The sequence below is a fragment of the Symphalangus syndactylus genome, chromosome 3 (genome assembly GCF_028878055.3).
Source record: "Symphalangus syndactylus isolate Jambi chromosome 3, NHGRI_mSymSyn1-v2.1_pri, whole genome shotgun sequence".
Classification (NCBI taxonomy): Eukaryota; Metazoa; Chordata; class Mammalia; order Primates; family Hylobatidae; genus Symphalangus; species Symphalangus syndactylus.
This window is the reverse complement of record NC_072425.2, coordinates 58,361,186-58,378,478: the sequence shown is the minus strand read 5'-3', so window position 1 is coordinate 58,378,478 and position 17,293 is coordinate 58,361,186. Positions and strand designations below refer to the sequence as shown.

Sequence of the window (17,293 nt, the reverse complement as noted above, 5' to 3'; positions counted from 1 at the left end):
TTGCTTTCTCCCCCTGCCTTTCAGGGATGCCAGTGATTCAAAGTTGGCTTGTTTCCATAATCCCATACTTCTCAGAGGTTTTTCTTCTTTTTTCTTTATTTTTGTCTGACTTTCTTATTTCAGAGAACCAGTCTTCAAGTTCTGAGATTCTGTCCTCACCTCGGTTTATTTTGCTGTTAATACTTGTGATTGCATAGTGAAATTCTTGTATTATTCAGCTCTGTCAGACCTTTTAGGTTCTTTTTTATGCCAGCTACTTTATCCTTCAGCTCCTGTATCACTTTATTATTCTTATTTTTCTTGGATTGGGTTTTGCTGTCCTCCTGAATCTCTATGATCTTTGGTCCTGTCTATATTCTGAATTCTATTTCTGTCATTCCAACCAGTTCAGCCTGGTGAAGAACTCATGTTGGAGAACTGGTGCAGTCATTTGGAGGACATATGACACTCTGCCCATTTGATTTACCATAGTTCTTGCATTGGTTCTTTCTCATCTCTGTGTGTGGGTGTTCCTTTAACTGCAGTGTAGATTGACTACAGTCAATAGACTTCTTTTTTGGATATTTTCACTGGGCCGAGGCTTTCTGTAGGGTCTTTATTTGAAGCTGACTTCTTGTCTCTGGTTTCAAAATGGGGTATGTTAGTGAGGTACTTTTGGTGTTGAAGCTTTGGTGACACTTAGGCTTGTTGATCACTTGGTAGACTCTTGCTCAAAAACCTGTATCTTTTGGTCTTTCCCTATAGTCAGCAACAATCAGTAATGTGCATCCAGTTGACTTGGTTACTTGGAATTTATTTCTGTGAAATAGGAGCTAAAGTTCTGCCATGACTTAGTAAATTATTATTGGTATTTTTATGGTAGACAAATTTAATATTGGTATCCACACAATTCTATGATTGGTCAGTTTTTTTAAGAAAAGTTTTTAGAGTCTAGAGTTATCCATTGTCCCTTTTATACAATTAAATAATTTCTATAGAAATGACCTTTATTTGTCATATTTTAACTCTGGTACTATGTCATTTCCAGAAGGCCTACTAAAAATTACACTCTATGATGAAGTATTTTTAGCTTTTATTTAATCTATTAATGACATTGCTTTTTCTTTATGTATCTATTAGGATTTTTTCTGTGAATTTAGTGAACAGTCACCATGTGTTCTTTCAAGATCTCTGTTACAAGTAAGTTCCACTTAGTATCAAAATATTTAAACATTATATGTGTATTGACATTGTTTTATTGATTGAACAAAAGGTAGATGCTTTTAAAGGATTTTCCAGTTAGTGTTGTGTATTTTTTTTTTAATTGAAGTATTAACTTTAAGCATTAGACATCCATCAAGGTCATATCCTAGGTCATAAAACAAACCTCAGTAATTTAAAAACAATCAAATTCCTACAAAGTATCTTTCTTATCATTTTAGAATTAAACTAGTAACCAGCGAGAGAATGATATCCAGGAAAATCACCAAATATTTTGAAATTAAACAACTTGTAAGTAACACATGGGTCGAAGACAGAGGTCTTGAGGGGAGTTCAAAAATATTTTGAACTGAACGAAAATTAAAATATACCCAAATCTGTGAGATACAAATAAAGCAGTGCTTAGAGGGAAATTTGTAGCATTGAATGTTTTTTTGTTTTGTTTTTGTTTTGAGATAGTCTCACTCTGTTGCCCAGGCTGGAGTGCAGTGGCATGCTCTTGGCTCACTGCAATCTCCGCCTCCCGGGTTCAAGTGATTCTTGTGCCTCAGCCTACCAAGCAGCTGGGATTACAGGTGCACACTACCATGCCTAGCTAATTTTTGTATTTTTGGTAGAGACGGGGTTTCACCATGTTGGCCAGGCTGATCTCAAACGCCCGACCTCAGGTGATCCACCCATCTCAGCTTCCCAAAGTGCTAGGATTACAGGTTGGAGGATCGCTTGAACCTGGGAAGTCCAGGCTGCAGTGAGCTGTGATCCCACCACTGCATTCCAGCTTGGGCAACAGAGTGAGACCCTGTCAAAAAAAAAAAAAAATCTACGGTTAGTAATTTAAGCTACCACTGTATGAAACCAGAAAAAGAAGAGCATATTAAAATAAACAGAAGGAAGGAAATAATGAGCAGAAATTAGTAAAATATAGAACAGAAAAACAATGGAGAAAATCAGTGCAACCCAAAGCTCATTCTTTGAAAATATTCATGAAGTCGATGAACCTCTAATGAGGCATAATAAGAGAAAGATAAAAATGACTAATATCAAGAATGAAAGAAGGGGTATCATTACAGACTCTGTAAACATTAAAAGGATAGTAATGGGATATACAACTCTGTCCATAAATACAAAAGCAGATAAAATGGACCTATTCCTTTAAATGTAGATACAGACTACCAAAACTCAAGAAGAAACAGATAATTTGAATAATCTCTTATCTATTAAATAAATTGAACTTATGGTTAAAAACCTAACAATGCAAACTCCAGGCCAGCTCTATGCAGTGTCTTCCAGGAAATAAAAGAGGCAAGAACACTCATATGAGCCAGAATCTACTCTATCAAAACCAAACCAACTTTACAAACGTGGAAAACTATAGACCGTAGTTTCCTCATGAACACAGATGTAAAAATCTTATTCCTTTAACACAGATGTAAAAATCTTATTCCATGAACACAGATGTAAAAATTTCAATAAATTATTAATAAATCAAATTCAGCAATATATAAAAAGGTAATACACCATGACCAAATAAGATTTATCCTAAGAATCAAGCCTGGTTCACCAGTTGAAAATTGGTCAGCATAATATACCATATTATCTAAAGTCTTAGTAGATTCACAAAAAAAAATTTGACAAAATTCAATATCCATTCATGATTTGAAACTCTTAGCAAAACTAGATACAGAAGAGAGCTTCCTAAACCTGATAAAGGACATATACAAAAATACCCTACAGCTAACTTATCTCATCATACTTAATGATGAAAGACTAAATGGTTTCCTCCAAGAATGGGAAGAAGGCAAAGATGCCTACTTCGCTCTTACTGAGCATTGGAAATCTTAGCTAGTGCAATAAAGCAAGAAAAAGAAATGGCACACAGATTTGGAAAGGAAGAAAAAATATTGTCTATTTAGAGATGACATGATTCTCCATGTAGAATGCCCATGGAATTTACAAGGAAGTTCCTAGAACTGATTAGTGAATTTAATGAGGTTATAGGATATGAAATCATTATACAGAAAGCAGTTGTAATTCTATATACTTGAAATGAACAATGGGAGATCAGAATTTTAAAAACCGAACTATTTACAATAACAAAAAAATGAAATACTTAGGTGCAAATCTAATATGATTAATATTCAACAATATTCAGTATATTAAATATTCAAATTCAACATGGTAAATATTAGGGAAATGCAAATTAAACCATAGAAATACTATTGACCTTTCAGAATATCTTTAAAAAAAAATCTGGCTAGGCGCGGTGGCTCACGCCTGTAATCCCAGCACTTTGGGAGGCGGAGGTGGGTGGATCACGAGGTCAGAAGTTCAAGATCAGCCTGGCCAAGATAGTGAAACTCCATCTGTACTAAAAATACAAAAATTAGCCCGGCATGGTGGCAGGCACTTGTAATCCCAGCTACTCGGGAGGCTGAGGCAGAGAATTGCTTGAACCTAGGAGGCAGAGGTTGCAGTAAGCCAAGATCGCACCACTGCACTCCAGCCTGGGCAACAGAGCGAGACCCCGTCTCAAAAAAAAAAAAAAAATCTGGTAATACCAAGCGCTGGCAAGGATGTATTTGGTGATAGGAATGTAATGTGGTTCAGCTGCTTTGGAAAATAGCTTGGCACGTTCTTATAAATTAAACATGTAGCTCACACTCCTGGTTGATTGCCTAAGGGAAGTGAAATTTGACATTCTTCTTGAAACCTCTACAAATGTGTAAAGCTGTTTGTTCATGATCATCAAAAACAGACAACCCAAATGTTCTTGAGCTGGTCAGTGGATAAACGTACTGTGGTACATGCACAGTGAAATACTACTGAGAAACAAAAAGAAAATGAAGCATGATACACTTAACAATGCCAATGAATCTCAACTGCATTATGCTGGGTAAAAGAAGCTGGACTCAAAAGACTATATGATTTCATTTTAATGACATTCTGGAAATGGCAAAACTGATAGAGTTGGAGAACAGATCAGTGGTTGCCAGGGGTTTGGGGCGGGAGGAGCGTTTGACCACAAAGGGATCACATGAGGCAATGTTTTTAGGGTGATACAGGTGATAAAGGTTGTTCTGTATCTTGATTGTGAGACTGATTTGAAAAACTATGCTTTTGTTATACTTATAACTGTACAACAAACATGTAAATTTTAAAATTTAAAAACAGTATTAGGAAATCAAGGTATGGTATATTAAATATTAAAATACAGTGGATTGTTAAGGGAAGGAAATGAAATTAAAACAAATTATTAAATGCAAGTTGTTTTAAATTTTTTCATGTTCAGAAATGAACATGAAAAAATAAAATATTTGTATATATTACAAAACATTCATTAGAGGTAAACGTAGGATTATCAAATAACATTTATAGCCATTTACTGTTTCATAGTTTATGAAGCATTTTTTAGTACATTATCTCATTTGACATAATCAGATTAGTCAGTTTATTTTGACTATTTTAGTATTACTACTCTTGGGAGGTTTTTATTTCTGTATATTTTTTATTCTACATCAGAATTCACCTTCAATAAGGGATTAATAACACTTATTGTGGAGACAATTTATAAAAAATTTTCACAAACTTTTTATATTTTAATCACTTGCATAGTCTGTGGTATTTATAAGTATATTCATTTTACAGTAATGACAACTCTGTGCGTGACACCATAACTAATATATAACATTTGTTTTAAGACCACTTTCCTGGTGGATAACAAAAAGGTCTTTGGAACTCATCTCATGCAAGACATGGTGAAAGATGCACTTCGGTCTTTTGTCAGTCCTCCGGTGCTTTCCCCCAAGTAAGTATTGTAAGACATTTTAGAGTTGTATGTGCTCCTTTAAAAGCCCAACTTCTTTGTACTCCTTCTTTGTAGCCAAAGTATCAAAATTGGGACCAAATCTCCATGTAAAAGTAACTTATTCATGTTAAAATTAATTGATCTCTGCCACATTGTTTAGATTAAAACTAAGGTTTTTATGAGGTTGACAAAATTTCTGATAACTCCTCTAAGTTTTTTGTCTACAGTGTAAGTCCTTAAACTTTGCCCTAGTAGAGGCACTGCCCCGAAAACATGCTGCCATCAGAGGCTGAAAGGATTGCATGCAGAAAGAATTATCATTTGAAAGTTGGCATTCTGAGAAATGTCAGACTTTTCCATCGGGGAAGGGAAGAAAGGAGTCGTCATTTCTTAACAAAGCACTTACACTTTGTTAAAAAAAAGATACACTTAACAAAATGTATCTTTTTCCGCTGAAAGATACATGATGGCTTTCTATCACATTACTTCATGGTAGATCTAATTAATTATATGTAATGGCTGCCAAATATTTCATAATAAATGTTGAGTATCTTTTATCCAAAATGCTTTGGACCAGAGGTGTTTTAGATTTCTGATGTTTTTGGATTTTGAAATATTTGCATGTATATAATGTTGCTCAGGCTGGAGTGTAGTGGCATCATCTCAGCTTACTGCAACCTCCGCCTCCCAGGTTCAAGAGATTCTCCCGCATCAGCCTCCTGAGTAGCTGAGATCACGAGTGCATGTCACCATGCCCAGCTAATTTTTGTATTTTTAGTAGAGATGGGCTTTCACTATGTTGGCCAGGCTGGTCTCAAACCCTGACCTCAAGTGATCTGCCCACCTTGGCCTCCCAAAAGTGCTGGGATTATAGGCTTGAGCCACTGCACCGGCCTAATATGCTTCTTTTACGTGGTGGTGTAATTTTTGTTAGCTCAAATCTTTTGAAAGCAGAATTCAGCCTGTTCACATTTGGTATATGCTATTGGGTCATGAGTTTGATGTTAATAAATCAACAGTATATTAATCCATTAAATAAGGTGTCTTAAACAGAAATACACATAAAACAAGGTTATGCATTGATCAGTGCATGGAAATGTTGTGACCAGAGACTTATAGGAATCTAACCCTTTATTTCCCATGTTAGCAATGATTTAATAGTCTAGTATCTTCAGAAACTTTATGGAACATAACTACCACAAATAATGATAATCGTATATATGGAAAAGTTTATTGTGTGGTAGTCTAGCTGTTCCACCGTTTTAAAACTTTCAGTGTTATAGATGAGAATCCTCTTTTCCTTTGTAAGTGATTTGAAACTTCTGAAGCGTTGATGAGTTTCTCTTTATTTTAGGAGTTCAGAAGTTTTACCAGAATATTCATGTGTGATTTTCAGCTAGTGCTATCTGGAATTCAGTCATTAAAGACTCAAGTTTTCAGTCAGATCATTTGTCCCTGTTACTACTAATTTATTGCTTCACCTTCATCTGTTTTGATTTTTCCTTTTTTAGAGCTCCTAGCATACTAGGTCTTCTAGAGCTCCCTTACCTATGCCTCATGACATTCATCTCCTTGTTATTTTTGCTGTGTTGTGAGAAAGTTCTTCCTCTTGATCTTCAAGGCTACTAATGAACGTATTTCTTCTACTGAATTTTTTAATTTGAAAATAATCATTTTTAGATTGAGAGAGCCTTTTTAAAGTGCTTTATTTTAATCTCAAGTAATTTTATTGCTTTAGGGTTAAAGATGTAATGAACCTTCAGCACTTCTCATTTCACCAACTGCCTGTTCTAGGTGTTCACCTTTTTCGTTCTCCTGGGTGCTGGGTGCACTGTCTTTTCCATTGTGTGACCTTGGCTCTGTTAATCAGAGATAAGGAACACCGTAAAGGAAACCGCTTTGTGAGAAGAGATGAGGTGCCAGAGGGAGGTATAGGTGATTTATAAACAATGGTGAGGAGTGGGGATACAGAAAAAATTAGGATCCTGTATAGTATTTTCTTTGTAATTACTATTATGAGCACAGTCCATGAGGAAATCAATTGTAGGAAAATATGTGACACTGAAGTAGGGTCATGAAAAAGTAGGGCTTTGGACTTTTCCTTTTCTCCTTGCTAATTTGATGTTACTGGATCCAACTCTGATTGTTCAAATATAGACCTATAGGAATTGGAAATATCACAAATTTATTGTGTGAATTACATAATAATTGTAAAATGTTTCTTAATCTAATACTGGCATTCTTTAACTTAGGAATCGGTTCCATTTTCTCTTTTATTCACCTTCTCTGTCATTTGGTAGCATGTGCAGTAATTGCTGCTGCTTTTGTTTGGGCCGAATAGATTTTAATGATGTGACTATTATCTTGCAGGTGCTACCTATATAATAATCACCAGGCTAAGGACTGTATCGACTCCTTTGTTACTCACTGTGTTCGGGTAAGAGCTACAATTTGGATTGTCATAATGGGTACTTTAAAAATCATGGGCTGTGGCCGGGCATGGTGGCTCACACCTGTAATCCCAGCACTTTGGGAGGCTGAGGCGGGTGGATCACCTGAGGCCAGGAGTTTGAGACCAGCCTGGCCAACATAGTGAAACCCTGTCTCTACTAAAAATACAAAAATTAGCGTGTGGTGGCGCACGCCTGTAGTCCCAGCTACTCAGGAGCCTGAGGTGGGAAAATCGCCTGAACCCAGGAGGTTTCAGTGAGCCAAGATCGTGCCACTGCACTGCAGCCTGGGTGACAGAGTGAGACTTTGTCTCAAAATAATAATAATAATAATAATAATAATAAATTGCTGGACTGTAATTCCTTCAGTGTCTTTGTGCTTTTTTTCATCTAATATTTCTTATTTACTTTCAGTGAATAAATAAAAACTCTCTCCTCCTAACACTTGAGTGGATGGTTTTATATCCTAAGGTCTTCTGATAAGTTATTAGCTACAGAGGCAGCCTTGGATGACCTCCCACTGCAGCCTTTGGGGACCATAGATAGGGAATGTTATGACTCTCAACTGGGAAAACAGCAGTTGCTTCCTCAAAATTTTTTGTGAATGGGCATAAAAACTTTTTTCCTTTTTTTTTTTAACCTTAGAATATTTTTAACATCCTTGTACACTTATCTTTGTATTATATTAATGAACTGAGTTATAATACAATTAAAATTATTGGCTGGGTATGGTGGCTTACGCCTGTAATCCCAGCAGTTTGGGAGGCCAAGGCAGGTGGATCACCTGAGGTTGGGAGTTTGAGACCAGCCTGACCAACACGGAAAAACCCTGTCTCTACTGAAAATACAAAATTAGCTGGGCGTGGTGGCACGTGCCTGTAATCCCAGCAGTTTGGGAGGCCAAGGCAGGTGGATCACCTGAGGTCGGGAGTTCGAGACCAGCCTGACCAACATGGAAAAACCCTGTCTCTACTGAAAATACAAAATTAGCTGGGCGTGGCAGCGCATGCCTGTAATCCCAGCTAATCAGGAGGCTGGGGCAGGAAAATTGCTTGAACCCGGAAGGCGGAGGTTGCAGTGAGTAGAGATCATGCCATTGCACTCCAGCCTGGGCAACAAGAGCAAAACTCTGTCTCAAAAAAAAAAAAAAAAAGAAATTAAAATTAATTTAAATGAGATCACAAATTGTTTTCATCTCAAGTAATTAGGAAAAAATGCAAATCTTGTAGTGAGTTGAATTATTCATTTTTATTTAATTTTTAAAAATATCTATTTATTTATTTTTAAGACAGGGTCTCCCTCTGTTGCCCAGGCTGGAGTGCAGTGATCTTGGCTCACTGCAACCTCTACCCTCGGGCTCAAGCAATCCTCCCACCTCAGCATTCGTAGTAGTGGAGACTACAGGCTCACGGCACCACACCTGGCTAATTTTTTTGTATTTTTTGTGGAGACAGGTTCACCCTGTTAGCCAGGCTGGTCTCAAACTCCTGAGCTCAAGTCCACCCGCCTTGGCCTCCCAAAGTGCTAGGATTTACAGGCATGAGCCACCGCACCCAGCTTCATTTTTATTTAATTAGATGTATTTCTCTTAGAGAACTCTAACAGGCAGCTTTTTTGGGTATACTTTGAGTTACTAAATATATATATATATAAAATATATATTATATATTTAATATAATATATTTATATAGTATATATTATATATTTATATAATATAATATATTATATTAATATATAATATAATATATATTATATATTAAATAATATATTATATAATATATATTAAATAATATATAATATTTATATTTATATATTAATATAATTATATGATATATATTATATATTTGTATATTATATATTATATATATTTACTTCCAGTTCCTAAATATGTATTATATGTAATATATAATACATAATATATAACATAATATACTGTATATTATATAACGTATAGGTATTATATATAACATATATGATATATAATATATAATATATAGTATACAGTATATGATATATAATATATATAATATATAGTATACAGTATATGATATATAATATATAATATGTATACTATAGAGAAAGGCAGCATGGTATGGGGAAAGAAAAAACAATAGACCAGATTTCATTTCGTTTTTATCATTAATATTTTATCAGGCATATCACTTTTTTATAAACTTCCTTTTTTTTTTTTTTTTTTTAAATGAAGTCTCACTCTGTCGCCCAGGCTGGAGTGCAGTGGCGCGATCTCCGCTCACTGCAACCTCTGCCTCCTGGGTTCAAGCAATTCTCTGCTTCAGCCTCCTGTGTAGCTGGGGTTACAGGCACCTGCCACCATGCCCAGCTAATTTTTGTGTTTTTATTAGAGACGGGGTTTCACCATCTTGGCCAGGCTGGTCTTGAACTGTTGACCTCATGATCCACCTGCCTTGGCCTCCCAAAGCGCTGGGATTATAGGGGTGAGCCACCGTGCCCGACCCAACTTTCCACTCTTCAAAGAGTAAAATGCTTATATCTTCTCTGACCTCTTACAGGGTAGTTATTGATCAAATGAAAGAATATCTGTCAAAGTATGCAAATATAAAACAGTATTATACTTTGAGAATCTTCTAACTCACACTTAACTAATCCATGTCTCTTGCCTGGTTAGTGGAATGTTACATAGTATTTTAGATGAGAACACCTTGTGGAGAAAGCAGGAATAAAGAACTATAGTCAAGGTTTATGGCTATTAGCTCTTCTTAAGCTGTATAATTATTAGGCATTCTGATATATTCATAGCAGCACAGGAATGTCAGCCTTGAACATTGGCTTTTGACTCAAGCAGGAAAGAAATTGTCCTCGTGAAATAAAGATTGAAGGAAGCTATTTTTACCATATGAAAGCAAGTTTCACATGAAGCTGTTTTTTCCAGTTATTGATAAATCCTGGTGTTGAGTTCCTTAAACACCTATGTAAAATTAAAAGTATACATAGACATAATTCTTATATACACAGCATTTTTTTCCTTTAAACCAGATTATGAACTTGGAATGTTAAGTTTCTTTGGTACTAGGAAATTTCATATTTACAGTTGACAAATTATATGTGTATTGCAGCCATTCTGTAGTCTTATTCAGATCCATGGACATAACAGGGCTCGACAGAGAGATAAGCTTGGTCATATTCTTGAGGAATTTGCTACCTTGCAGGATGAGGTAAGAGCCAGGTTCCCCTCTCTTCTAAAATTAAATGATTCACACACTTTGTCCAGATTTTTAAAAACAATTCTTCAGAACAATATTTTGACTACTTTTTCAACATGATCCACTTTTCACTTAAAACATAACAGTTTCTTACATCAGCGTTTACAAAATGGAGCAGAACAATAATCAAAACTGATAGACATCTTAAATATTTCTTTGATAATAGGAATTATGAAATATGTATAAAATTGTAGTTTTGCAAGCTTACATTATAAAAAATAATATATTTTAAATTTAATTTGTGTGCAGCAGCAATATTGATAAGATCTGAAGTGTATTATTTATATTTTTGTCCTTTAAAATTGATGTCTTTTTGGTTTAAGGCATGTTTAGGTAAATGTTAACCATTGTGAAATGAGAACTTCAAATGTAAACCTAACTAAAAATGCATTTAAAAATGTTTCTTTGGGTGGTCAGATTTAAATTTTCTGCTCATATTCTTTTTAGCTGTATTTTTTTTAAAGTTCTCTCATTACCTTAAAACAAAATGAACACAGTTTATGACATTTTATTTTAATAGGCAGAGAAGGTTGATGCAGCGCTTCACACCATGCTGTTGAAACAGGAACCCCAAAGGCAACATTTGGCCTGTTTAGGTACCTGGGTCCTTTACCATAACCTTCGCATTATGATACAGTACCTTCTAAGTGGCTTTGAATTGGAACTCTACAGTATGCACGAATACTATTACATATATTGGTAAGAGCACAGTTTGAGTTAAAATTGGTGGTGGGTGCAATGGATAAGATCTGAGAATTCAGAGTTAATTTCAGGGTACTTTTTCATTTAGTATATTTTATCTTTAGTTGTGGGACAGTTGGAAAAATTTGAAAATTAGAGCTAGATCATCTTGAATATCTTTAAGTGCTATAATATTGCATGAGTGTATTTTTCCAAATATTTATGTAAAAATTAACAAAAAAATGGCTCCAAAGTAAATGGATTAATTGAAGATCATTTATTTGCTCCTATGGAGAAAAATCAACACATTTTGCCCTGAATTTGGTGGCACTAGCTGTGGATGTACTTGACAGTTAAACATCAAATTGGAATCAGGTCTTTCTTCTTGGAAGAAATCATGATCAAGATGATTACTGGGAGCATAACTGTTTCAAACCGTGGTGCTGAGGATTCACTTCAGGAGCTTTGGAGTTCATAAAAGATGATCTTTGGCAGAGTAGTTCTTCCCTTTCACTTGCGGACAAAATAAACCTAGTAAGAGGATGTTTGGAAAAGAGGATGTTTGAACATATTTTAGGCATGTAAAAGCTGTCATAGAAAATAAGATTGAGTGTTAATGAATTCAGTGATTTTGAATCTTTTTCTCAGTCTGGCACATAATTTTAAACTAATGACCTGTGTTACTCATCACAAACACTCAGGTTTAGTATATTAGACTTTGATAGAGTTCACCTTTTAAACTTTAATTTTACTTAGTAATTAAGATATTGTATATTCTCTGAAGTCACTGCTGTGGGAGGGAAAGTGATTCTCTTCCATGCTGTTGACGTAGATTTTGTTATGAGCAATGAAGGCTCTTGACAGACAACTCTTGCCTGTGAAAACTGAATTTGAGCATCAACTATAGCAATATGAGAATAATTTTCCTTGCTATATATTCTTCAACATTTATATAGATAATACCAAATAATCCTTAATAACAGATATTTATGTAGCTACTTTGGATACTACATTTTGTTATTCATAGTAGACAATTCTGGTTTTGTTTTTGTTTCTGTTTTTTGAGGTGGGGTCTTGCCATGTTGCCCGGGTTGGTCCTGAACTGTTGGGTTGTCAGTCTTCCCACCTCAGCCTCTCAAGTAGGTGGGACTACAGATGTGCACCACTGCACCTGGCTACTTTTGTTCCTTTTTATAGGGGAACATGCTCAGGTTCTTTCTTTTGTGGCTTGAAGCAGCTAATGGTACCTTTGTTCTTGATTTATGAGATCAAAATATTATTTTTATATGCTTTTTTGCACAGAGAATTGGGATCTTAATTCAGCAAATAAATGATACTCAGATAAATACTCCATTACACATTTGTCTATATACATAAGTAGATTTGTTTCTTTTCTTGTTAAAAGAACTTTAGTTCTGCCCATAAATACCCTTGTGGTCTTTTCATAATTGGTTTTGAACTGCTTTTTAATTTCAAAATTACAGATTGGGCTTCTGCATTTCCCCAAGATAACCTTTAGTTGTTTTTCATGCATACGGTCCCTGAAGCATGTGGACTCTTTAAATCATCAGCAAAAACAGTGATTCTTAAACTTTAACATGCATCATAATCACTTGGAAAGTGCATTAATACACAAATTTTTGGGTTAAGTTCCTAGAATTCCTGACCTGTTAGTTCTAGGGTGAGACCGAATAATTTGCATTTCTAACTGGTTCTCAGGTGAACTGCTGCTGGCCCAGAGATGACAGTTTGAGAACCATTGGTATAGAATATCAGCACTCTCCTAGACATAAATGTGTTTTAATTTTGATAAAGCACTTAATAAAAGATCATTGGGGTACCTGATATTTGAGAGGAAAAGGCTGCATCTTAGTTGTCCCCTTCACTCATGTGTCCCTAGATTAGATAAACAGAAGGTAGAAGGCACCATCAGTTCCCTATAGAAATCCTTCACTTGAATTAAGATATATGAGTTGTTATGGACTCTCACATTTTGTAGGGTGGCAGGGAACAAAATTCAGTTATATAGTATAAAAGGGTACTACAGTAAACGTTTTTCTTAAATTCAGGACTAGGAATTGTTTACTCTCCATATGAAATTATAGGCCGTCTTATTATTATGTTATGAAATATATATATTTATATATATATATATCTCATAGATTTGAAGACTTCTGGCTTAGCAGTATTAATTAAAGTTCTGAAAAATTAGTGTCTGGTAGAGAATGTTCTGTTTTATATTTCATTTACTAAATAAACTCAAATTGTAAATGTGAATGTTCTTAATTTTTAAGAATGATTTTATATAATGCCAATAATTTTTTATCTTTTTCTGATTTTATTTGCTTTGTGATTAAAATATTTATAGACTGAACTGAACTGTGTTCTGAGATAATACAAACTTAATGGGCATTCATTTGATTTGCATATGTACATGTATAATTATCAAGAAATCTTCTGGAAAGTTGTAAAATGTAGAAAGGGAAAATCTTATGTTCATTTCCTGTAAGATCTAATCTATTATCTAATGAATGATCTGTTTTTAAAGACCTAAAACATTATTTGAAATCTCTATTGTTGTTAATATATGTGTTGATAAAGCTGTCTGATTAGACATCTACCATTAACTAACATTTTGTAACTTTTAAGGTATCTCTCTGAATTCCTTTACGCATGGTTGATGTCAACATTGAGTCGTGCCGATGGCTCTCAAATGGCAGAGGAAAGGATAATGGAAGAGCAGCAGAAAGGCCGTAGTAGTAAAAAAACAAAGAAAAAAAAGAAAGGTGCTGTGGATTATTTTTAAACTTAAGAACAGAGTGTACTTTAATTTCTGCAAACAAATAGATGGAGAGCTACTCGCAAGTTAGTCATTATATTTTAGTTCTTGTTCCTCTTCTTTTCAGAAACTATAAGGTAGAGACTGAGTCCCAGTATCAATGACATAAGCTTTTTGGTTCCTTTCCTTGCTTTTGTTTCTTTGCTGTTCTGTGTATCAGAGAATCTTTGATCAAGAAGTAGCCACGTGGAGTGTGCAAGCAAGATATAGGTGAGGGAACAAGACAGCAGGAGGCCATTGACCTATTGACAGAGCCAGATAGCTCAGGAGGGCAGTAGTTCTGGAGCTGTGCTGTGGTAGTGGGCACCGAAAGGTGGTTACAGAGTGCCTTGAGGCATCACCCAAGAACCATGAGGACAGAGAACTGTTTCAAAGGGACTGCCCTATTGATCACTTAGGGAAAGCTATATGTATGGCTGCAATTATTATAAAATACTACTTCATATTTCCTTAGGACTTAAAGCAGTTTGGATGGGTCATTAAATCACTGTATTCATGGGTTTCCTATATAAGAGGTTAAATCTTTGGTAAATTCAGAAAAGTTATAATTACTTTATACTGGAATTTTATAGTATTAGCTATTTGGGGACATGATTATTATATTTTATTATTAGTAGATTTTGACCATAAATAAAATTTAACCTGTAGGAACACACTGAAGTTTTAATTTAGTATACAAGCTGAAAGATTTTTTAAAATTAGATTTTCTTTTGCAGTAATGCAAGAAGGAGGAGGAAAAGATCATGGAAGATTATGTTTTTCTTTCTAATTACAGTTCGCCCATTGAGCCGAGAGATCACAATGAGCCAAGCGTATCAGAACATGTGTGCTGGAATGTTTAAAGTAAGTTGTTGAAAGTGAAGTTCTTTTTGCCTTTTAGCTATATCCCTATTATATAGTTTATTTAAACTCTTCTCTGTGATTCTTTCCAGATTATAATTTCACCTTTGTTTTACTTCCTGTCTGCTTGAAGATTACCTTTATTATCATTAGTTTTTTCAACAACCATTTGAACCCTTGCTATGTGTGAGAGACACTTTGTACTGAGTACACTGCAGGAGATACCAATTCTATATGGTCCTTGTTTGAAGTCTCTAGTGACAGGCCAGTTGATGTATCTGTGACAGGTAGTAAGAAAAGGAAGAGAGTACTTCTGATTGATGATCAGGCATGGCTTCGTGGAAAAGATGGAGTTTAGGTTTTTTAGGAGTGTATTAGGAAGAGGGTGAGCTCCACAACGAATGGCTTAAGCAAAAGCAGGTCTTTTTAAGAGGCAGTGGGTACTAACTCTTAAGTTGTACTTGGCAGTCCAGGAAATCATTTGAGGTGACTCACATTAAAATGCATAAAGCAGAACATGGACTTCTGTTTGAAAATAGGACCTGTGCTTATGACATATATGTCCTCATTTCTTCAGAAGTGTTTACTTGAAGGTTTTAAATAGCTGTTTCTTGTCTTCCATTCTGTATTGATGAGTGTTCATCTTTTTTCTTGTTCCCTTTTTCATTTAGACCATGGTAGCATTTGACATGGACGGCAAAGTACGTAAACCGAAGTTTGAGCTTGATAGTGAACAAGTTCGGTATGAACACAGGTTTGCTCCATTCAACAGTGTGATGACCCCACCGCCAGTGCACTACTTACAGTTCAAGGTGAACCTGCTCAATGAAATTGTTATGAAATCTTTAGTCTTAGACCTTCTTAGAGAGATGCTGTTTGTACCTAGCCATCTCGTTACATTAACAGTTATTTAAATTATAAGAATAATATGAGGTAGCATATGAGGGTTGAGAATTATATATTACCTAGGAAAAAATAGGGAGATGTGCTGAATGTTTGCCCCAGTGTCTGTGTGTGAGTGGATAGAAAATGTAGAATTCTTTAATAATTAGAAATGGGATTTTAGAGTTGTTCATATTAAACGTGTTTTGAATTATACTTCCCCTTCTTTTTAGGAAATGTCTGACCTCAATAAATATAGCCCTCCTCCTCAATCTCCTGAACTGTATGTGGCAGCTAGTAAGCACTTTCAACAGGCAAAAATGATATTGGAAAATATTCCTAACCCAGACCATGAGGTGAGACTGGATTCACAGTAATTTTAGGGGAAAAGCGTGGTAGGAAATAACATCTCTTACTGCTGGATGAAAGTTCATTACGAAAGTGAACTTTAATAGTGTTAGTGAATAGAACTTGTCATGTTTCTGCGAAGGAGAAGGATTTCAGATAGTTTTGTCAAACTAACCTTGTCAGACTTCAAGTTATTTTAAGAATGAGGTGATGTAAATACCTGTTTTGTATAAATTTAGAAGTCAATGCAAAGACAAATTATGACTCAAAATCATAAAGTAAGAAGGATGAGCATAAGATCCAGACTGATCTGATTTATAGCTCAAAATGTTAGCATTGAAACATTTCTGTTTTAATCAGTAGTTTGTTAAAGGGGCCGGGCATGGTGGCTCACACCTGTAATCTCAGCACTTTGGGAGGCCGAGGCAGGTGGATCACCTGAGGTCAGGAGTTTGAGATCAGCCTGGCCAACATGGTGAAACCCCGTTTGTATTAACAATACAAAAAATTAGCCAGGTGTGGTGCATGCCTGTCTGTAATCCCAGCTACTGGGGAGGCCGAGGCAGGAGAATCATTTGAACCCGGGAGGCAGAGGTTGCAGGGAGCCGAGATTGCGCCATTGCACTCCAACCTGGATGACGAGCAAAACTCCATGTCAAAAAAAAAAAAATTATTAAAATGTAACTAAGTCTTACATAAATATGAAAAATGACCTGGTCAGTTATCACCGAACAACCTTAATTCCACTTGACCATTTAAAATAAAGGCTACTGCTTTTGAAGACTCTGAGATACGAAAATAAACTTGGAAAAAAATTGTTTCAGGCTTTTGGTATTTTAATAATTTACCATATCCCTAATTTTATTGACATACATTTATTTTCTAAAAGTTACCTGTAACATGTACATACTATTTTGGGAAGTATATCTTGGGACCACTTCCATAGAGGGGTAGCTTAGCAGTGTTTGTCAAAAATCATTAATGCTTAGATCCAGCAATTCTGCTT

At 35.3% G+C, this 17,293-nt stretch overlaps 1 protein-coding gene across 7 annotated transcripts in view; it reads left to right on the top strand.

Moving 5' to 3' along the window:
- Positions 1–17,293, top strand: part of NAA35 (N-alpha-acetyltransferase 35, NatC auxiliary subunit) — an 81,875-nt gene that overhangs the window by 61,783 nt on the left and 2,799 nt on the right. For 4 of the 7 annotated variants that reach the window (XM_055272077.2, XM_063636290.1, XM_055272079.2 and 1 more), the window contains exons 13-21: positions 1,120–1,179; positions 4,899–5,005; positions 7,376–7,442; positions 10,551–10,649; positions 11,218–11,396; positions 14,028–14,164; positions 14,993–15,060; positions 15,729–15,869; positions 16,173–16,295. In XM_055272077.2, the coding sequence (XP_055128052.1) occupies positions 1,120–1,179; positions 4,899–5,005; positions 7,376–7,442; positions 10,551–10,649; positions 11,218–11,396; positions 14,028–14,164; positions 14,993–15,060; positions 15,729–15,869; positions 16,173–16,295 (981 nt within the window). The remainder of the gene's footprint in view (positions 1–1,119; positions 1,180–4,898; positions 5,006–7,375; positions 7,443–10,550; positions 10,650–11,217; positions 11,397–14,027; positions 14,165–14,992; positions 15,061–15,728; positions 15,870–16,172; positions 16,296–17,293) is intronic. The other 3 variants (XM_055272082.2, XM_063636292.1, XM_063636291.1) reach the window with 1 other exon arrangement.